Raw genomic sequence first — 20,622 nt, forward strand, 5'->3', positions numbered from 1 at the left:
GAGCCTGGTCAAATGCCACTTTAAGAACTCCACATGACAGAGAATAAGTCTGAGATATATAAATATATAAATATATATATATGTATATATATATTTGTCCTCAAGCAACCTCTTCTCCCTGAGGAGCAAGACTTTTCAAGGAAAGTGTTTACCTGTCTATACACAAAGTTTTTCCCCACCTTCCGTCCAGATATTGGTTGTTTGCTTAGCAATGTCTCTTCTCAAGACTATTTCTTTTCTTAAGGTTTGCCCACAGATAGGTGATCTAAAACATGGTACTATTAAATGGCTTTCCATCTCTATTATTCCAATTAATGAGTTAATCCAATATTTCTGCATAATGTTTGATCCCTATGTCTCCTAGACTGGTGTAATCTGCATATCACACCAACTAACCTTTACTTTGTTTAGGAGATTACTAATGAAATAATGTCTAAAATAAAGCAAAGCAGAGATTTCCTCTGCTTTCCCCGTAGTTCTCTTTTTCTCTCTCCCCCCCTTCCTTCCCTTTTTAACCAGTGGGCTCCCCCCGCCTTAAACTTATTGACACGTGTTTATCACGTGAAATATGAGGGGTATTTCACTCACCTATCTTGTTTGCCTCTAATCTGCTATTTCTCTTTCTGTCTGCAAAATCAGTTACATTCCCAGAAAAAGGATTCCAGAATAATGTGCTTGGGTCTCTAGGAATCCATGCTGCCCAACATTACTTAAATGCAATTAAAATATGAAAAGGGAATGGAAAGATTACTTTAACGTAAGGAAGACTAAGTACTATGGGACCTTTCTTGAATACAAGTAAAACATCATTTTTTGTCACTCAGGTAGTTTCCTTCAAACCCATTCCCCTCATGTTATTTCACTAATTTAAAAAATATTGTCCAGATTTTTTTACATCATGTGCCAGTTGTTTAAACTTCCAGGGTACGGACTACCCTACTTTCCTGAAGAATGTCATACTCAGCCCAAGATTGAATTCCACCTGGCTTTGAAAGATTCCCAATCTCTTAGCTTTTCCTACCTCATAGGTTTCTGTGAAGCTACAGTAGGGTTGCCATATTTAAAACGGTGAAAATCCAGACAGAAAAGTTGTTGGGCTTCTTTTTTTCTTTTGGCTAAAGTTGTTGACATTTGGCTGATTTCCGCCCAGATACCACCACATTATTCTGGATGTATGTCAACCCTAATCAACAGTCTACTCTGAACTTGTATCTGCTGTTTTGAGATGAACCACCCTTGTCACGTATCCTTGAAGTTTATCATTGCTGTATGGGAAAGGAAGGATTGCAAACTAGTGGTTCAGAAACTGCACCCCCCCATTTTATTTGGAACGGCAGGATACAGGCTATAACAAGTACAGCTAATCTGTTATTTCTCCTTTCATCCTTAAGAATTTTGAAATGTTTTTCTGTCCTCTCCTCCAATGAGGTTTTTGATTTCAGTATACATGAATAAAAAAACACAAGCACCCAATGCTGCTGTTATGCCAACAACATTTCCCGAACGTGGCTGGGAGACAATATACTTATCTCTCCCCTTGCCCGGGTGATTTCTCTTCTGTGGTTAGTGTTATCTTTGGTGCAGCATTACATCTGCAAAGATGCCAACTGTTGTTGGCTTTTAAACAAAGAAACCAAACTGTTAGACGCTGGTTTTATAAATCCTAGTTAAAGCTATCCCTGCATCAGTGCAGATATAAAAGTTGTACCACAGATCATGATAGCTAGTGAAGGAGAAATGAATGTGTCTTTGGAAAGACCCGCTGATGTGAAAAGTTACTCCAGTTTTCTCTGGCCAAATCAATCTCCCCCAGCAAAATGTAGAACCCAAACACTTCCTTCCTCTTCCCCGACTCATTCTCTGGCTGATTGCGTGTCTGAGAGTCTTGTTCAAATAGCAAATTAATTTAGGTTATACAAAACACCATGCCTTGGTTTCTTGCATGCTGAAACTTTAGGAAAAGGCATGTTATCTGAGCACACTTCTGCTCAGCACCATGGTGCCCGTTTGCAGAAGTCGGGGAAAGCGATTATGTTCTTGTCAGTTTCAGTCCTCTGGGGGATATTGACAGGGGAGAGAGAAACTGGGCATATTTTCCCTATTTGTATTTAGAGGACCCCTGTAGCGAAGCCAGTAATAACTTCATAGTAGCATACATGAACAGGCAGCGTTAATGACATATTTTTTAAAAAGATAAGAGGCATATATAAATATTTCTTTCTAAGAACACGGAAAAGAAGCAAGAAGAGATCAGTAATTGTCAACAATTCAAGATATATACATATATAAATATTTCCCGTTTTCTCTAGAATTTCTTTCTTTCCGAAACATAGTTCCTTTCAGAGCTTGTAACCCAATTTTAATGGTTTTGATGATTTGACGATTGTAGTGCGTTGAACTTCACTAGTATTGCTGCGGGGTGTGTTTTCTGCCAGCATTTGATATGGGCAAATTCACTTATTTGCCACTGCTTTGATAAACTGGAAAATGCTTAAAGTTGCAATAAAAATGTTTTGTTGCAGAGCGATTCCATCCCCCGCCCTCCAATCAGTTTCTGACATCCCTTCACATAGGAGGGGGGACATTTATCCTCTTAAAGCATTAGAAGTCAGAAGGGGACCATCTCTCACACCTGCTTTTATACTTAAAGTGCAATCTGATTCATCTCTACTCAAAGTAAACCCAATGGAGCTGGCAGCATTAATCATTTAACTGTTGGACTAACACCGGGCAATTTAAGTGTGCCGTTTGCTCCTGCTTTCTGTCTATCCCACAAAAAGTAACAAGCACACAGCCCAACTAAGCCGCCTCCTAGCCTGCCAACCTCAGAAGGGCACAGTGTTCGAAACTCCCATTGTTCTAGGTGCATTTTGCAAATGAAAATTTCGTTAGCGCGATCAGTTTCTGAGCTCTGGGCGCAGACCTGTGCCTAAGATTTCGGATTGAAACTGCAGAGTGGAAGGAAAGGAGGACCTTTTTCTGCCTCCCCACTTCCAGCTACTGGAGAAGAGACCCTTTTAAGAATATTAGGGGGGTGGGCAGGGGACGGACTAGACCATGTGGAAAATGAACATAATATTTTAGCTGCAGATCATTCATTTTTAGCTTTGTATTCTTGTTATAAAAAAGTGTGCCTAGACATTCTGTTGTTGCACCCATAACCTAGGATTAAGGTGCCATTTAGCTCCTATCTTCCATATCTCAGCTTCTAACACAATGGCGTTGCCATTATTACCAATAAAGGGGTTTCTAACACTGTACTGACATGGTTCCTTGAACCAGGGCTGTGACTGCTGAACTGCACCAGTTTTAAACTTGATCTTACATTGACTAACCCCATTCTTTAAGTTCTTTGGCCTTCGAGATTTAAATGTCGGGTGTTTGCTGGATTCTTTCATGCGGAAGTATGAATGAACTTTTTGATACAGGTGAGTAGATTGTCAGGTGTTCTCATTATTTGGAAGGAAAGATTTGAACATCCACTCTGGAGTGTCAGCAAACACCTGCATGAGCAGAATTGTATATTGAGCCACCTGAGCACATTCTGATTCATGCAATTAAAGCAGTTTACAGAGTTGGTAAGAAAGGAATATCACATATTGAGGTTTGATGTCTCTTTCATGAAGAACAAAGGAGTTCCAATTCTTTCACTTCAAGTTTGGCCTAACCATTGTGTAATGAGGGAGGTTTAATGAATCATTGTTTAACTTAGATACTGCCAAGTATTTGACTATAACAGAGTCCCAAATGGGTACATAGTACTTTTCTGACAGACCCTTATTTAACTATGATTAATTGGCATTGGATAGTTATTTAATTACTTTAGAAGAAATCTTAAGTACAGTGTGTGTTCTGATTAAGTCATTTGGTGTAATAACATGCATAGAATTGTGGAATGTGTGTGTCTCCCCCAAGGAAGATAATGCACATTACATGGGGAAAAATGAGAGTTTGAAAATACCCTGAAAGTTTCTAGGGCATGTGCTGTTTTAAGGGTTACCTCCAATGAAATATATCTTGCTACAAATCTAGACTTTTTATTATTTGGCAGTGAGGCATAGGAGGGATATTTCTCTGTAGCGCAGGAAAGAAACGAGTTGTTGTTGTTGTTAATGATCCTGTGCATTTGGTTTTCAGAGATCTATAATATAATGTTCCTAGCAACCACAGCTTCAAGACAAACACCTCTGCCTGTCTTCTCATCACCTGTCCTTGTCCCCCTCCTCCCAGGCCAAACATGTTTTAGTAAAAAGAAAATAAATTAGAGGGGTTAGTGCAGGGGTCAGCAAACCTTTTCAGCATGGGGCTGGTCCACTGTCCCTCAGACTTTGTGGGGGGCCGCACTATATATATATATTTTTTTGGGGGGGATGAACAATTCCTATGCCCCACAAATAACCCAGAGATGCATTTTAAATAAAAGGACACAGTCTACTCATGTAAAAACACGCTAATCCCTGGAGCACCCGCGGGCTGGATTGAGAAGGCGATTGGGCTGGATCTGGCCCCCGGGCCTTAGTTTGCCTACCCATGGCGTTAGTGCTTTGTTACACTAGGATAAGAACGTAAGGAAAGCCTGCAGGGTTAGGCCAGAACCATCTAAGTCCAGCAGCCTTCTCACAGTGGCCAACCAAATGCCTAAGGGAAGCCCACAAGCATATTTTTCCTGATGAAAATGAAGGCAGTACCTGAGAGACTGTTTTCTCCCCATCCACTTTTGAATCCTTGGGAAGTGCGTGTGTCCCTTATTTATGCCACAGGCTGTGAAGTAGGGCTGAGCGATCTATCGATCTATCATCCAAAACCGGTTTGAAGTCCATATCGTGATATCGGCTTCATAATTTTTGACCTGGCAATATATCGCAAATCAATGATGGATGTGCGCGCACTATGCAAAAATCACAATGTGGGAAAAACTGTGAAGCCAGCCGATGCCTCTACATAGCTCCGTCCTTATTTCAGACATCGTGACATATCTAGGGCACATTTTCCCTAAAGGTCTAGGAAAGTTCTTGTGTTCTTAGCTGTGTTCATGTACCTGTCATTCCTAAGCCATATGATTCTACTTCATTGCTACCCAGAATGAACATGTGAATTCGCTTCTTTCACTTTTATTTTCTTTTTTTGCAAAATTTATTTAAATTTATTTTTAAAAGCTGATTTTCCCCATCCCAACTTCCTTGTTTTAAAGCAAAAGATTCCCCGCCCCCCTTACTAGAAGCTCTGGCAAAACACACTTTTTAAAAACATTGCATTACTCAACAGAACCTCACAAGGCAGGTACCAAAGCTACAGTTTGTTGGAGTTGATTAGCAACTTGATTACCCATGAGAACTAAGTCGTTATTTTAAAATGTGAATATTGCATATAAATAATCTTCCTTGTGGAATTATTAGTGTAGCTATTGGCTAGGTTGATACTAGCTTGGCTCTAAAATGGAATTATATTATTCTGGCACTCGTTAGCAGTTGTCATAACTGAAGACGTTACTTTATGCAACACTTGCGCATGTTTGTTTTGGGTTAGAAAGCCAAAACGGTGCTTTTACTGTCCTTATCTCATAAAGCTTATTTATTCCAAGCTTTGAAATGTGTGTTTTTGTGTGTTTTTTAAAGAGACGGGGGAAATATACATGCCTCTCAAGTGTGTTTGAGAAAAATCCCTCTTCAAAAACTCCTCAAGCAGCCTTTTGGAGAATGAGACAGGAACTTGTGAGAAAAACTAGAGACAAAGCCTGAGATGCTCTCCGGATTGAGACTTCAAAGGGCAGAAGTGCTTTGTGACATAGTTTTATGAACATTTCATTACGGGGTTGTGTCTGCCCTCCAGCCCCCTAGGCCCTGCATCTAAATTACAAAGTGAAACCAAATTCCCAAGTAGTTGTGAGTAACCGTGTTGGCTTCTACCGTTTAGGTGAGCAAATATGACTCATGGGCAGAATGCGAAGGTTTTCCAGAGTTCATGACATTTCAGCAATTCCTTCTGACATGTACCGTGCTGGACCCTACATTCCTTTAGAGATGCTGGCCTGGTTCCAGGGAGCGCACGACTAGGCAGTTTGAACTTGTGATTTTCAAACAGCAGCACCATGAAATAAGAGGCGAGATTTATTTATTTTTGGCACCATGGAAAGTTTGAAAAGCTGTTTGTGAGATGGTTACTTATGCCCTGGTTAGATTTACAGTGGTACCTCGGGTTACAGACACTTCAGGTTACAGATGCGTCAGGTTACACCAACTCCGCGAACCCAGAAATTGTACCTCGGGTTAAGTACTTTACCTCAGGATGAGAACAGAAATTGTATGCCAGTGGGGCGGCGGCAGCAGGAGGCCCCATTAGCTAAAGTGGTACCTCAGATTAAGAACAGTTTCAGGTTAAGAATGGACCTCTTCAGCAACTGCAGTGGGTTTCATTTATTTCCTGATGAAGAAAATGCTTGCTTTATTTTACAACTCGGCCATCTCCAGTACTGGAAATGAGGCTGCTAACTAAAGATGAACCAAGGCTTCTTTACCCCCTTCCCAACTTATCCATCTGAACCTCAAACTAGCAAGGTTTTTACATTTTGAAGGTACGTGCTGAATACGGCTGTGCCAAATGGGAAATGGGAAAAAGGTAGCCCATAATACTGCAAGAAATTGCATTCCTCTTAATATAGAATTGTAGAGCTTTGAAAATTATTCGCTCTCTGGAGATGTCCCTAAAATGAGATTTGTATGGACACCAAAAGGCAAAACCTGAATTGTGTTTTGAAAGGAATGGTTCTAAGTCCTCAAGAGGTTTCTCACACTCAGAACTTGTCCTGCCTGTTTTTTTCTTTTTTCTTTTTGACACACAGTGACAATCTCACAATAAGTACGTACAGTGGTACCTTGGGTTAAGTACTCAATTTGTTCCGGAGGTCCGTTCTTAACCTGAAGCTGTTCTTAACCTGAAGCTGTTCTTAACCTGAACAGCTAATGGGGCTTCCTGCTGCTGCTGCGCCGCCGGAGCACAATTTCTGTTCTCATCCTGAAGTAAAGTTCTTAACCCGAGGTACTATTTCTGGGTTAGCGGAGTCTATAACCTGAAGCATATGTAACCTGAAGCATATGTAACCCGAGGTACCACTGTATCTCCCTCTGGCTACATATTTGTCTGCAGATATACAAGAGTATCTGATTGTTGCAGTACACTAAGTGGGCTTCCAATTGTGGCGATGTCAGGTGACTGGCTGCTCACCTGTAAAAGTGGCCTGCAAGCAGGTGGGGGGACCTCAGGATCCAGCTGACCAGATGGATTGTGTTCCCCACCCCTACTTGGTGCGAGTGGTCCTGTTTGTATCTCCTCTGGCACCTGCAAAAGGGCTCAGTAAATGCCCTTTCTGTTGAATTCCTGCTTGCACTGGCTTATCCCTTCCTGCATTGAACATCATCACACTTATTTCATCGGATGCTAGAGTGGAGTATCCTCCTCCTTCCTGTTTTAGTCAGAGAGGTAGAAAGAACTGTTCTCCATGAGCATCCTTGAAGGTGCTGATGTAGTTACCTTTCTCCCCATCAATGCAGGTAGCAGAAAGAGGGGAAAGCTTATGATAATATTTTATTCTCTTGTTAATTATGCTGTTTTAAATGTGCATTTGATATCTGACTTCCTTTAGTGATGTTTTCTTTTGAAATTTTTGATATACATTTTTGTATATTGTATACAATAAATAGGGACGCGGGTGGCGCTGTGGGTTAAACCACAGAGCCTAGGACCTGCCGATCGAAAGATCGGTGGTTCGAATCCCCGCGGTGGGGTGAGCTCCCGTCGTTCGGTCCCAGCTCCTGCCTACCTAGCAGTTCAAAAGCACCCCTAAGTGCAAGTAGATAAATAGGGACCGCTTTCTAGCGGGAAGGTAAACGCCGTTTCCGTGTGCGGTGCTGGTGCTGGCTCGCCAGATGCAGCTTCGTCACGCTGGCCACGTGACCCGGAAGTGTCTTCGGACAGCGCCGGCTCCCGGCCTCTTAAGTGAGATGGGCGCACAACCCTAGAGTCGGTCATGACTGGCCCTGATGGGCAGGGGTACCTTTACCTTTACCTATACAATAAATAGTGGTACCTTGGTTTTCGAACTTAATCCATTCCAGAAGACCGTTCAAGTTCCGAAACGTTTGAAAACTGAAAACTCATTACGGAAGCCTCAAAACTGAAAACTCAACGCGGAAAACTTAAAACGGAAGCTTGACTTCCGAGGCCTGTTCGAAAACGGAAGCATTTACTTTCCGGGTTTACGGCGTCCGAGTTCCGAAACGTTTGTCAACAGAGATGTTCAAAAACCGAGGTACCACTGTACTTGAAATGTTTAATACTTGAATACAGTATACTTGAAATGTTTAATATACTTTTTTGTATATTGTATACTCTACAGTCGACCTCCTTTGTAATGTTTTATTTTAGAATCTTTAAGATAATATTTTAGTTTCCTGTTAATTATGTTGCTTTGAATGTATGTATTATTTCACTTTCTGCAGTAATGTTTTATTCTGGCTTGTTTTATTTGATGTTTTAATGTGTTGTATACCGCTTGGAGATTTTTTTCTTCAAAATATAAAGTGGTGTTGAGATATGATGATGATGATTCTTGCAGCAAAGTTGTGGTTCTATCTATCTTCCTGTGCCAGTCTTTCTGTGTTATACTGCACACCCCACAACTGCCAATTTGTGACTGGCACCTACTGCACTTTTTCAAAATCCCAAATGTGCCCACAGATGTAGTGTCTAGGTTCCTTCATGAAAGATAGTATGGCTAAGCTTGTCCCACAGAGATAGCCAACATAGTGCCCTATAGACCAGGGTTTCCCAAACTTGGGTCTCCAGTTTTTGGACTATAACTCCCATCATCCCTAGCTAGCAGGACCAGTGGTCATAGATGATGGCAACTGTAGTCCAAAAATAGCTGGAGACCCAAGTTTGGGAAACCCTGGTCTAGATGTTGCTGGACTTCAACTCCCTTAATTCCTGACCATTAGCCATGCCTAGTTGGTGCCAGTGGGAGTTCAATGACATCTAGCTGGCGTCATGGCTACCCTTATCTACCCTCTTAGTTAGTTAATTTTTCTAAAAGTGGTGTTGTGTGACCTCACATTCTTCTTCATGTGGACCTTAGTTATAGAAGAATGTTTCCTTGAAGTTATCCTGCCCATAATGAGTTTTAATCAGGGCCGTCTTAAGCATATCCGACGCCGTGGTGCAAAGATCCTTCTCACGCCCCGCCCCTTTCCCAGAGTTGACCTTTTTTTAAGGCTGGAGGGGGCGGGCAGCAGCTGGAGGGCGGCTCCTCCAGCAGGGAAGAGGCGGAGGCTGGATGCGGTGCCTCCTGGCTCAGCTGGCTGCTTTGTGCCGCGGTGGCCATGGCAGGCAGCACACCAAGTGAGTGAGCCTGCGCCGAACGAGCGAGGGCGCGGGCGCCGCTCCTGCCAAGCGTTGGCTCAGTTTTTTCCCTTTTAGCCTTCTGGCGCCCCGCAGAATTCGGCGCCTGCAGGCTAAAAGGGGAAAAAACGAGCCGATGCTCTGTGGGAGTGGCACACACACCTTCGCTCACTCAGTGCACTCATTCGGTGTTCCCCGAACTCTCACCTGGCGCCCTCCAGAACTTGGTGCCCCGTGCCACTAGCCTCAGTGGGTAAGATGGGCCTGGTTTTAATTAACATGCGGAAGGACATAGGGTTATGAAATTTAATTGGGACCATTGGTCCCAATCACTATTTGAATAGCTGTAGCAATGGAAGGGATGACGGAATCCAAGGAAAGTCATCAAACGGATGCTAGGTGGCTTTAAATATACATCTCGACTGGTTTATCATAGTTCCCTAGCCTTTTTTAACCTAACCACCTAAGCTCATACACATTGCATAAGGGCCTCGCTGATACATGATGCTCCTTTTTCTTGCATTTGCAAGGTTGCCAAATGTGGGAGCAGATAATTACATGGATAAAAGTGGCAGTGATAACATTGAGAAGCGGGAGTACACATGAAGTCTTTTATTTTAGTTTATATCTCGCATATCTGTAAAACTTACAACAGGGGTGGCTACCCTGTGGCACTCCAAATGCTGTTGGATTTGGAATGCCCTCCCATCAGATGTCAAGGAAATACGCAACTATCTGACTTTTAGATGACTTCTGCCCTGTTTAGGGAATTTTTAAATGTTTGATGTTTTATCATGTTTTTAATATTCTGTTGGGAGCCACCCAGAGTGGCTGAGGAAACCCAGCCAGATGGGCGGGGTAAATATAATATAATATAATATAATATAATATAATATAATATAATATAATATAATATAATATAATATAATATAATATAATATAATATAATATAATAATATCTAATTTCTGCTCTCATCAGCCCCAGGACCAGGGATGATGTCCAGCAACACCTATCAAACCACAGGTTTAAGCTGTTCTGGCTTACTCCAAGGTGGCTCAAAAGAGATGTAAAGATTAGGCTTACTTACTTCGCCAGACCTCTATTAGGCATTACAAGTATAGGCCATCATAAAACATCCATATATAAAATCTTAAAATATATACAAATAAACAGCCATGTAAAATATATAACGAGGATTTCTATTGGGATTTCTTCCCGTTAAATAGTGCCATTCACCAGAGATACTATTGACAAAAACTCAGTCACCTTGCAGTTACTTCTGGGTTAATGTCAGACAGATAGAATCTGTTATTTTCATTGTGTCGTGATGTCAGACTACCCAAAAACAGAGATAGCACACATTTGCATAGCTGGTTGTACAGTGGATAGTAGAAAAGGATATGTTCTACGGATTTAGGCAGGATGGAAAACATTTTAAAAGACTCAGATTTTAAAAGTGAAACCTGCATGTTCTCAGGTTTTTTCTTTTGTAATCAAAATACTAGATACTTCTGAGTAAACCTAAGACTGTTTATCAGTTTGTAACTTGCTTTGGTGTGTAAGTCTTCTTTGGCGATCACTCGTAGACCAGTAAGATTGTCTTCCATGAACACGGTCTTAACAGCGAGTCCGTAAGTGACTGTGGAGGCCAATTCTGGATCCATACATTCTTCCACAATGGGGACACAGGTTTTTGGGCAGGAGTTGATCACGGTGAGGGTTTGACAAGCGTGCCTTCCTCTTAGCACGTTTTTCCCTTTTGTCCTGAGTTTGAGTGTCTTCAAAGCCCATGACACCTTTGATAACGGCTGTTCTCCAGTTGGAGCGCTCGCAGGCCAGTGTTTCCCAGTTGTCGGTGTTTATACTACATTTTTAAAGATTTGCCTTTTGTTGACCACCAGCATTTCACTTTCCATTTTAAAGTTTGGAATAGAGTAGTTGCTTTGGAAGACAATAACCAGGCATCCAAACAACATGACCAGTCCAAGGAAGTTGATGCCGAATCATTGCTTTGACACTGGTGATCTTTGCAAATATCCAGCGAGTGAGGGTGTGTCAGTAACCACATGCTAAGCTGGGAAGCATTTGCATCCTCCCAAGGGATGAACATTTTGTGAGATATCCACACCCAGTCAGAAATCTCACATAGATAAAGAATGGTGAAATTCTCTTTATCTTGTGGCAGGATATTCTGGTTGACCAGTTCATCTTTCAGTTGCATGAGCACTGTCGTAAGCCACCACCACTTTCTTTGTAAATGAGAGCTGAAGGTGGTTTGTTTTGTTTTTAAAGAGTGGCCGTCGTATCTTTGCTGTTGATCTGAATTTGACTTATGGCATGAAATGCATGCAATTTCTATTGTTTGTTTGATCTGCTCATTCATTTGGAGAAGATGCTTCTCTGTGAGGCATGGAATTAAGGAGACCAGCCTCTTCCCCGATTTGTGGGTGGGGGAAACCCTGAGTTTTACAGCATCGCTGGACTTCTGTGATATCTATGTGGTTGTAGTAAATCCTTCAATAGTTACTTAAATACCGTATTTTTCGCCCCATAGGACGCACCGGCCCATAGGACGCACCAAGTTTTTTTGGGGGGAAATAAAGAAAAAAAAATTTATTTCCCCCCCAGGCACTTGTGGGGCCGGCAGCGGGGAGAAGCGCTCTTCTCCCCGCCGCCCGCCTTCAGACCAGGTCCGGAGACAGCGGGAAGACGCGCTGCGCCTCCCAGCTGTCCCTGGAGCTTGCAGGGCAGGCAGCGGGGAGAAGCGCTCTTCTCCCCGCCGCCTGCCTTCAGACCAGGTCCGGAGACAGCGGGAAGACGCGCTGCGCCTCCCCGCTGTCCCCGGAGCTTGCGGGGCTGGCAGTGGGGAGAAGCGCTCTTCTCCCCGCCGCCTGCCTTCAGACCAGGTCTGGGGACAGCGGGAAGACGCGCTGCGCCTCCCAGCTGTCCCCGGAGCTTGTGGGGCTGGCAGTGGGGAGAAGCGCTCTTCTCCCCGCCGCCCGCCTTCAGATCAGGTACGGGGACAGCGGGAAGACGCGCTGCGCCTCCCCGCTGTCCCCGGAGCTTGCGGGGCTGGCAGCGGGGAGAAGCGCTCTTCTCCCTGCCGCCCGCCTTCAGTTCAGGTACGGGGACAGCGGGAAGACGCGCTGCGCCTCCCCACTGTCCCCGGAGCTTGCGGGGCTGGCGGTGGGGTCTCCCCGCCGTCAGCCTCCAAACCACTTCGGGAGACAGCGGGATGGCGGCGTTCCGCCTCCCTCTGTCCCCCGACCTTGTGGGGCTGGCGCTGGGGCTCTCCTGAAGCCTGGAGAGCGAGAGGGGTCGGTGCGCACCAGGCTTCAGTGAAAGCCTGCATTCACCCCATAGGACGCACACACATTTCCCCTTCATTTTTGGAGGGGGAAAAGTGCGTCCTATAGGGCGAAAAATACGGTAACGGACAATGAGACAGATAATGGGGTATTGGGCAGAAACTGAACTGCAGGGAAATGGAAACAGCAGTCGCTGCCTTCTTACAAGCCTAGTCTTAATGGTGCAGGCTCGTTTTGTAATAATCATATTGCCATAAGAAAATTTCCCACTTCCCTAAATAAGTGATTAGATTTAATATGCTTACTTGCCCTTTAAAGTTTCGTTTACTAAATATATCTCATGTTAGTTATGCGTACCTTTTCAGATAGCCAAAAGTGGTGGAACTGAAAGATTGGATTTTTCTCCTTCAATAAAGTACACAGTGTAGTTCGAATTATTTATTCTATATTTAGCACCGTGGGTGTGCGTAGCTCTTCAGAACATAGGAGTCAACTCCTAGGGGCTGAGGTCCCTTCACCCCCCAATAAAATATTTGAGGGGGCTGCCCCCCGAAAGTTGATGGGCATTGCCATTCAAGTAGTGTGTGTGTGCCATTTCATGTAATCGATTATACGGGGTTGGGTTTATCTGCACCCCCCCCCATATTTTATTCAGGTTGGCACCCCTGCTTCAGAATGTGACAGGTCTCTGTCCTGTAGGACTTACAATCTATAATTATTCATGGGGAAACAGAGAAAATTGAGTCAGGTGTAAGCAGTGGAGGCTTATACAATTGTTTCAGTTTATATGTTCTTAGTTACAGGCTGAGGCTAGAATCCTGTATGCAGTTGTTTGGGAATAAGTCCCATTGAACTCAGGACTTACTGATGGTGATGGGCATGTATAAGATTATGAGATCCCACAGTAGGTTATGGAAACCACAGGGTTGAGCCAAAGACATCAGGGAAAAGTAGGTTTTGAGAAGAGATTAGAAGGAAGAGAGGTGATATCACAACAGGTGTTATAGAAAGCAGTTCCAAGCATAAGGGGTGGCAAAGGAGAAAGGGCAGAGTTTTCTAAGGGAGCAGGAGAACTTTCCACAAATTTACTTGGGAATTGTTTTTAATGGGATGCTGGTGAATTTTTCAAGGGATGACATCTCTATAGTATACATTTCTTTTACATAGTTTATATTTTGGGGTGGGATGGGGGATGAAATTAGAAATTGTTTTAACATATTGATTTTTAGCATGTCTGAAAAGATGTGCCCAAGAATATATTTGCTTCCCAAAAAGTTGGGAGGGGGGATTTATTCAAACTTTAATTTTAATTTGGCTACTAGTAGATTTAGCCATTCATGTTGTCCGATATGACCTGCGTTGTGTTTGTTCATCAGGCTACTAATTTTAATTTTAAATGTACTTAATTTAAAAAGTTGCTGGGGGTGTTAACTTTATGTGAAAAAATTTCCCACCCTTCATCTTGTGTAAGAAACAAGCCTTCGCTTCACCCTTAATAGCTAGAAGTGACATTTCTTTCTTTACTTTTTCTTTTTTGATAATAATTTGTGTTAGTTTTCAACAGAAATCGTAAGAACGGAAATCGTGCAGCGGCGGCGTGGCAGCAGCTGGAGGCCCCACTAGCTAAAGTGGTGCTTCAGGCTAAGAACAGTTTCAGGTTAAGAACGGACCTCTGGAACGAATTACCGTATTTTTTGCTCTATAAGACTCACTTTTTCCCTCCTAAAAAGTAAGGGGAAATGTGTGCGCGTCTTATGGAGCGATTGCAGGCTGCGCAGCTATCCCAGAAGCCAGAACAGCAAGAGGGATTGCTGCTTTCACTGTGCAGCAATCCCTCTTGCTGTTCTGGCTTCTGAAATTCAGAATATATTTTTTCTTGTTTTCCTCCTCCAAAAACTAGGTGCATCTTGTGGTCTGGAGCGTCTTATAGAGCGAAAAATACGGTACGTTCTTAACCCAGGTAGTAACCCAGTGTAATAGTAGTAACCCAGGTACCACTGTAATAGTAGCAGTAGTAGTAGTAGTAGTAGTAGTAGTAGTAGTAGTAGTAGTAATATTTTTGCTCTACGCTTCATCTTGACGGTAAAGGTATAAATGAAATTCAGGTGCCGAGATCAACAAATCCATCTTTACCTGGCCTCATTGAAGAGCATAATTATTTGGCAATACCAAATGATTTGCATTGGGCCACAAATCATCTGGGTTGGGCAGTGATTCTCACCTAAGGTTTCTTCTTGAGCTGCAAGAAATGGCCCCAGGCTCATCTTTGGTGCAGCAAGTTCTCTAGCGCCAGTGGGATTTAGTTGTTCTTGTTCTGCTGTGCTGTGCAATGCTAGGAGGACCAGTGTTTTATCACAGCAACTGCTTTGAGAGGCAGCTGAGAGAAAATCTAGCTTGCTTTGTCTGGCTTCCCAAAGAATAAAATTCCAAAGCTAAGTGGTGATGCTACTAAAAGCAACTTGTACTACTGTTCGCTTGCAAATACTTATTTCAAATATGGCCTGTGTTTAATGGACACAATGTAGAATGTTTGGTGTGTGTAAGTAAATCATTTGATACAGTTCAGGGATGAATCCAGACTTTATCCCAAGAGTAGATCCATTGAAATCAATGACACTAAAGATATATTTTAGTGGGTGTGCTCTAAGCTTAACTAAGTTTGGATCCAACTGTCTCTCTGGTATAGTCTATCCTTTAAATTGTATTATAAAAACACTTTATTACTAAGCAGTATAAGAACAGGGGATTTTTATTTTTATAAATAAAGCAGGAGGTCCTTATCAGAAATTTCATTCAAGTGAAAAAAGTGTGAATGTTTAATTGATAACAGATTAACAACGGTTTATTGTACTAAATAAGCAGAAGGTTGTAGTTTTTGTTTGTTGTTATGGTTTGTCTTTTTGCATTTTTATATTGTAAACCACTCTATGATCTTAGGATGAAGGGCTAAGTGGTGGTACCTCGGAAGTCAAATGGAATCCGTTCCGGAAGCCCATTCGACTTCCAAAACATTCGGAAACCAAGGCGCGTAAGCCGCGTCGGACGTTCAGGTTCCAAAGAATGTTCACAAACCAGAACACTCACTTTTGCAGCGTTTGGGAGCCAAAACGTTCTACTTGCAAGGCGTTCGGTCACCAAGGTACAGCTGCACCAGAGCTCAGCAGTCTTACATTGCTTTGTTCTAGAGATCAACAAAACTTGAACAAAAAAAAAAATATTTTGGAAACATTTGTAACTTCTTTGGGATATGCCCAAAATATTTACTTCCTCTCCCAGGTTGAAATATAAAAGTCTCCATAGAGTTACCAAAGTTACCATAGAGTTACCATAGAGTTACCAAGTTACCAAAGATTATATCCGAACACAAGGGCCAAATCTTGATTCCATTTATCTCTGGTGGTGAAGCATATGTGCCATTTTACTCAATGTTTTAATGATCTTGGGCACAGGGAGGCTTGTAAGAACCATCATGAAATCTAGCATGCCTTTTGAAATGATATATTCGGTGCTGCTCTTGAACACACAGTCTTATTTATCCCATGGAGCAAAGCTATTAAATGTAGGCCCAAACAGTTTGCTTGATTTGGAAATGTCTATTTTCTGTTTCTGTATTGGGTTGTCAAATGGCGATAAAACAATGTCTCTAAGGCTGCGATACTGTGCAGAGTTCTTAAGGAGAAAACAACAGCAGCAACTGAATATCGTGGGACTTTACTTCCAAGAAAAATGTTTAGGATTGTTCCGCCTGCTTCTTTTCCTTTTCAATTAGGAGCGGAACAACGCTACTTGATAACATGCTCCAATTTTTCTCCAATCATATTTTTTTTACAGGAAGAATTCTGAATCGTTTCTCCAAAGATATCGGCCACCTGGATGACTTACTTCCATTAACGTTTCTGGACTTTGTGCAGGTAAATCAGTAGAGATCCTTGTAGAATTTGACAAGAGCACTTAGGTTTCGGGAATATAAAGTTATGATGATTTGCATGTCAATATTTTGTCAGTATTTCAGGTAGGTTAATGAAAGGACTTGTTTAAGAAGGGTGTAGTCAAAAATTGGGGGGGTGGGGGGGGGAATGAGTAATAAGTAGCAGGCAGGAGTGGCTGCGCGCACCTTGCCATTATGTCAAGGTTTCAGTACGTAGTAGCTACATGCTTGCTAAATTGCACCTAGTTTGCCTTGCAGCCATTTGGCAAGCCTGCCGCAGTGTTATGAAATATGTCCACAGTAAAGAAACAATCAGCTCACATGAAAAGATATCACTGATTAACCTAATTATGCATGTACTTCCTGAAAGAAGCCAGTGTTTACCGTACTGTTTTGGGATTAAGACAGGTGTGGCTATTTACAAAGAAGAGATTAGCAATAATAGGGCTGGAAACAATAGCTGTAATGAGAACAAAAGGAAGAAGTGGTTATAAATACCAAAAAGAACAAAAAAGTTGTCTAAGCACAAAAGATGTTAATGTCAGGGAACTGGTGACGGATTAATTTGTGGCAGTTCGCTGGCTTTTCAATGGCTTGTTGAACAGTACCTTTTTCTGGGAGCTATGAAGGAAGCATGACATGCGAGTCAACCTTCATACATTGTTCAATTGGCTTATTTTCCATGCTCCTATTTCTGGAGAAGATATTCCCTTTCTCCCCCTTCCACACATAGGTGCTGGCATGTATGCAATGGGACGCTGGTTGATGCATATGGATGTATATATACACATAGACACACCATCTTTTATTATATCTATCTATCTATAATTTTTATTATAGTTTTACAATTTAAAATACTCATTTTAACATCCTTAAAATATCAATGACTTCCCTTCTCTTTCCGTGGTTCATTTTGCATATCATAAATCCCTGCATATTTTATAAAAACTAAGCCATTCAGTATTCCATTATTGCATCCATCAAAACTTATTTACACTATAGAATTTATCTTAATGCTACCAACATTTTTAGGTGTACACAATTTTCCTCCCATATATTCAATAAATGTTTTCCAGTCTTCTCTAAACGTATGTTCTTCTTGTTCTCTTATTCTATATGCTAAATCTGCAATCTGCGCATATTCCATCAGTTTAAGTTGCCATTCTTCTTTTTGGACTAACAAAACATGGGCCGCAGTAGTAGCATACACAAATAACCTTTTTTGACACCTGGGAATTTCAGTCTGAATTATCCCCAACTGAAAGGACTCTGGGTTGGGTTTTTTTTTGGAAAAGTACTTTTAAACATTTTTTTCCAATTCTTTATGGATTGTTTCCTAGTACTTTTTAACCCTTTTACAAGTCCACATGTAAAAGGACACACCATCTTTTCTAAGTGGGGGAAATTGCATTAATATGGCATCTTTCATAATTGAGCACCTCCTTTAAGGACGGATGTGCTGCCCTTATTTAAAAAAATAAATAAATGTGCAGGGTGGCTTGCATATAAGTTAGTAAAATACCCAGGGTTGCACCCAAGTGGCGGTTTTTCCTTAGCAGAAAGCATTTGGTGCACTCATATTTTTCCCAGTCTGCCATAGGCACCTAAGCTGCTCTGATAGGTTATAGTGGTCTCCACCCAGAACAGAATGCGATACAGGAGGGGTGGCAAAAATCAGGTGCCCTGACTTGCCCCAAGTAGAAGCTCTTTCTGCAAGTTAAAGCCGTCGTAGGATACAACCCAGCCCATGATAAAGCAATAGTGGACTCCAAAGACAACCGAAAAAAGTATCATAAAACAGCACACCCAATGAAAAGGTGTTTGCCTGGCACCAAGAAGACAATTGGATGCCAAGTGGGCCTTTCTAGGGAGAGCATTCCACAAGTTTTGGGCTGGGTTGTCATCAATATGCTGATGACACCCAGCTTGATGGACAGCTGCCCTGTCTCAGCCCCGAACACACTGACCAGATTCTTGGAAGCTGTGGCTGGATGGCTGTGTGGGAGCCGTTTGAAATTAAATCCTTCAAAGACAGAGATTCTCTGGCTGGGTCAGGACGACAGGGGTTGGGGGACGAACTCCCTTCTCTGTCAAGAGTTTGGGTGTAACCTTTGATGCCTCCCTTTCCATGGAGGCGCAGGTTGCAGCCACAGCAAAGGTGGCATTTTCCCATCTTTGCCGCATTAAGCAGTTGATCCTTACCTTTCTCACCCTGATCTGACCACAGTGATCCATGCGATGGTCACCTCTGGGCTTGATTATTGTAACTCACTCTACACAGGGCTGCCCTTGAAGCTGACCCAGAAACTCCAGCGGGTGCACAATGCCGCGGTGAGGCTCCTTATGGGGTCCTTGCTATGGGATCACATTCATCCAGTGCTTTACCAGCTGCACTGGCTCCCGGTGGAGTACAGGGTCATGTTTAAGGTGCTGGTTTTGACCTTTAAAGCCCTATGCAGCCTAGGACCCTCGTACCTACGGGACTGCTTCTCCTGGTATGCCCCGCGGAGAACCTTAAGGTCCATAAATAACAACACTTTGGAGGTCCCAAGCCTCAAGGAGGTTAGATTGGTCTCAACTAGGGCCAGGGCCTTTTCAGCCCTGCCCCCGACTTGATGGAACACTCCGTCTCAAGAGACCAGGGCCCTGCGGGATTTGACATCTTTCCGCAGGGCCTGCAAGACAGAGCTGTTCCTCCTGGCCTTCGGCTTAGACTCACTCTGACTCCTTATATGGGATTTGGTATATAATTTTTCCCTTGGCTTTTTTGCTGGCCCATGCAGGACCAGCATGGATAGCTGGCTCGGGTGAATATCTGATGTTTCTTCGCTTTATGGTCTTGATTTATTAAGTGTGCCCAGCGGGCTGTGGGGGCCTCCACTAGAGGGGAAGAGAATTGGTAATTGGGAGGGGCAAGTTTTATCTTCCCACCACCCACACCAGCCCCTTTGGGGGAGGGGGTGCATGAAAGTGAGACAGTCTCTGTTCATTCAGAGGGGAAAGTGAGGTTGTACGCTCAGCAAGGGGAAGGGCAATTCTTGGAGATGCCATTCTCAGCCTCTCAGCTAAGAAGTGAGAAATGCAGGCGACACCCCGTAAGGAGGTGCTAACGCCAGAAAGAACTCCCCTTCCATATTTGGGGGGAAACAGAGGAATACACAAGGTTGATCCAACTTTTCTAAATTGATTTTAGAATGTATTTCAATTAATTGGCTGTGATTTTATGTAAATTGTGCTATTTTTATTGTTGTTAGCCGTTCTGAGCCCCACTTTGGCTGGGGAGGGCGGGATATAAATAAATAAATAATAATAATAATAATAATAATAATTATTATTATTATTATTATTATTATTATTATTATTATTATTATTTCTTAATGCTAGTGCTACCAGGGTCACCAGCAGGGCTAGAGACATAGGCTGGCATAGTTGGGCAGCTGCGGATAACCTTCCTGCTGCCCACTGTGCCTTCTTGCTACATCATCACAATATACTACCAGCTAAGTATCGTGCTATGTTGATAGATCACGATGTCTGAAATAAGGTTGGAGCTATGTAGAGGCATTGTCTGGCTTCACAGTTTTCCCCACATTGTGGTTTTTGTGGAGCATGCACACACACACACACACACACACACACCGTAATTCACGATATTTTGCTAGGTCAGAAATTAAGAAACCAATGTCACAATATGGATTTCAAACTTGTTATATTGATATATTGCCCATCCCTACTGCCGGCCCACTGTGGCTCTGGCCAACCTATCTGGGCCCGGTGTGTTGGAAGTCGAAAAGAGTGCATCTATACACACTCTCTCTAGCTTCTGAGTGTTGGAGAGCCCTAGCTGCACATGAGGAGAATGAGAGGAAGCAGCAGCTACCACTGGTGAGCTGTGTGCTGGGAGAGTTAATAATAATAATAATAATAATAATAATAATAATAATAATAATAATAAATTATATAATAAATTATTATAGTGGCTGGGTGGTTCC

At 42.7% G+C, this 20,622-nt stretch overlaps 1 protein-coding gene across 1 annotated transcript in view; it reads left to right on the plus strand.

Moving 5' to 3' along the window:
- Window positions 1-20,622, plus strand: part of ABCC4 (ATP binding cassette subfamily C member 4 (PEL blood group)) — a 153,194-nt gene that overhangs the window by 76,574 nt on the left and 55,998 nt on the right. The window contains exon 20 of the mRNA XM_083610412.1: window positions 16,534-16,613. Coding sequence (XP_083466538.1) covers window positions 16,534-16,613 — 80 coding nt within the window. The remainder of the gene's footprint in view (window positions 1-16,533; window positions 16,614-20,622) is intronic.

This window comes from Podarcis filfolensis (assembly GCF_964270895.1).
Source record: "Podarcis filfolensis genome assembly, chromosome: 4".
Taxonomy (NCBI): domain Eukaryota; kingdom Metazoa; phylum Chordata; class Lepidosauria; order Squamata; family Lacertidae; genus Podarcis; species Podarcis filfolensis.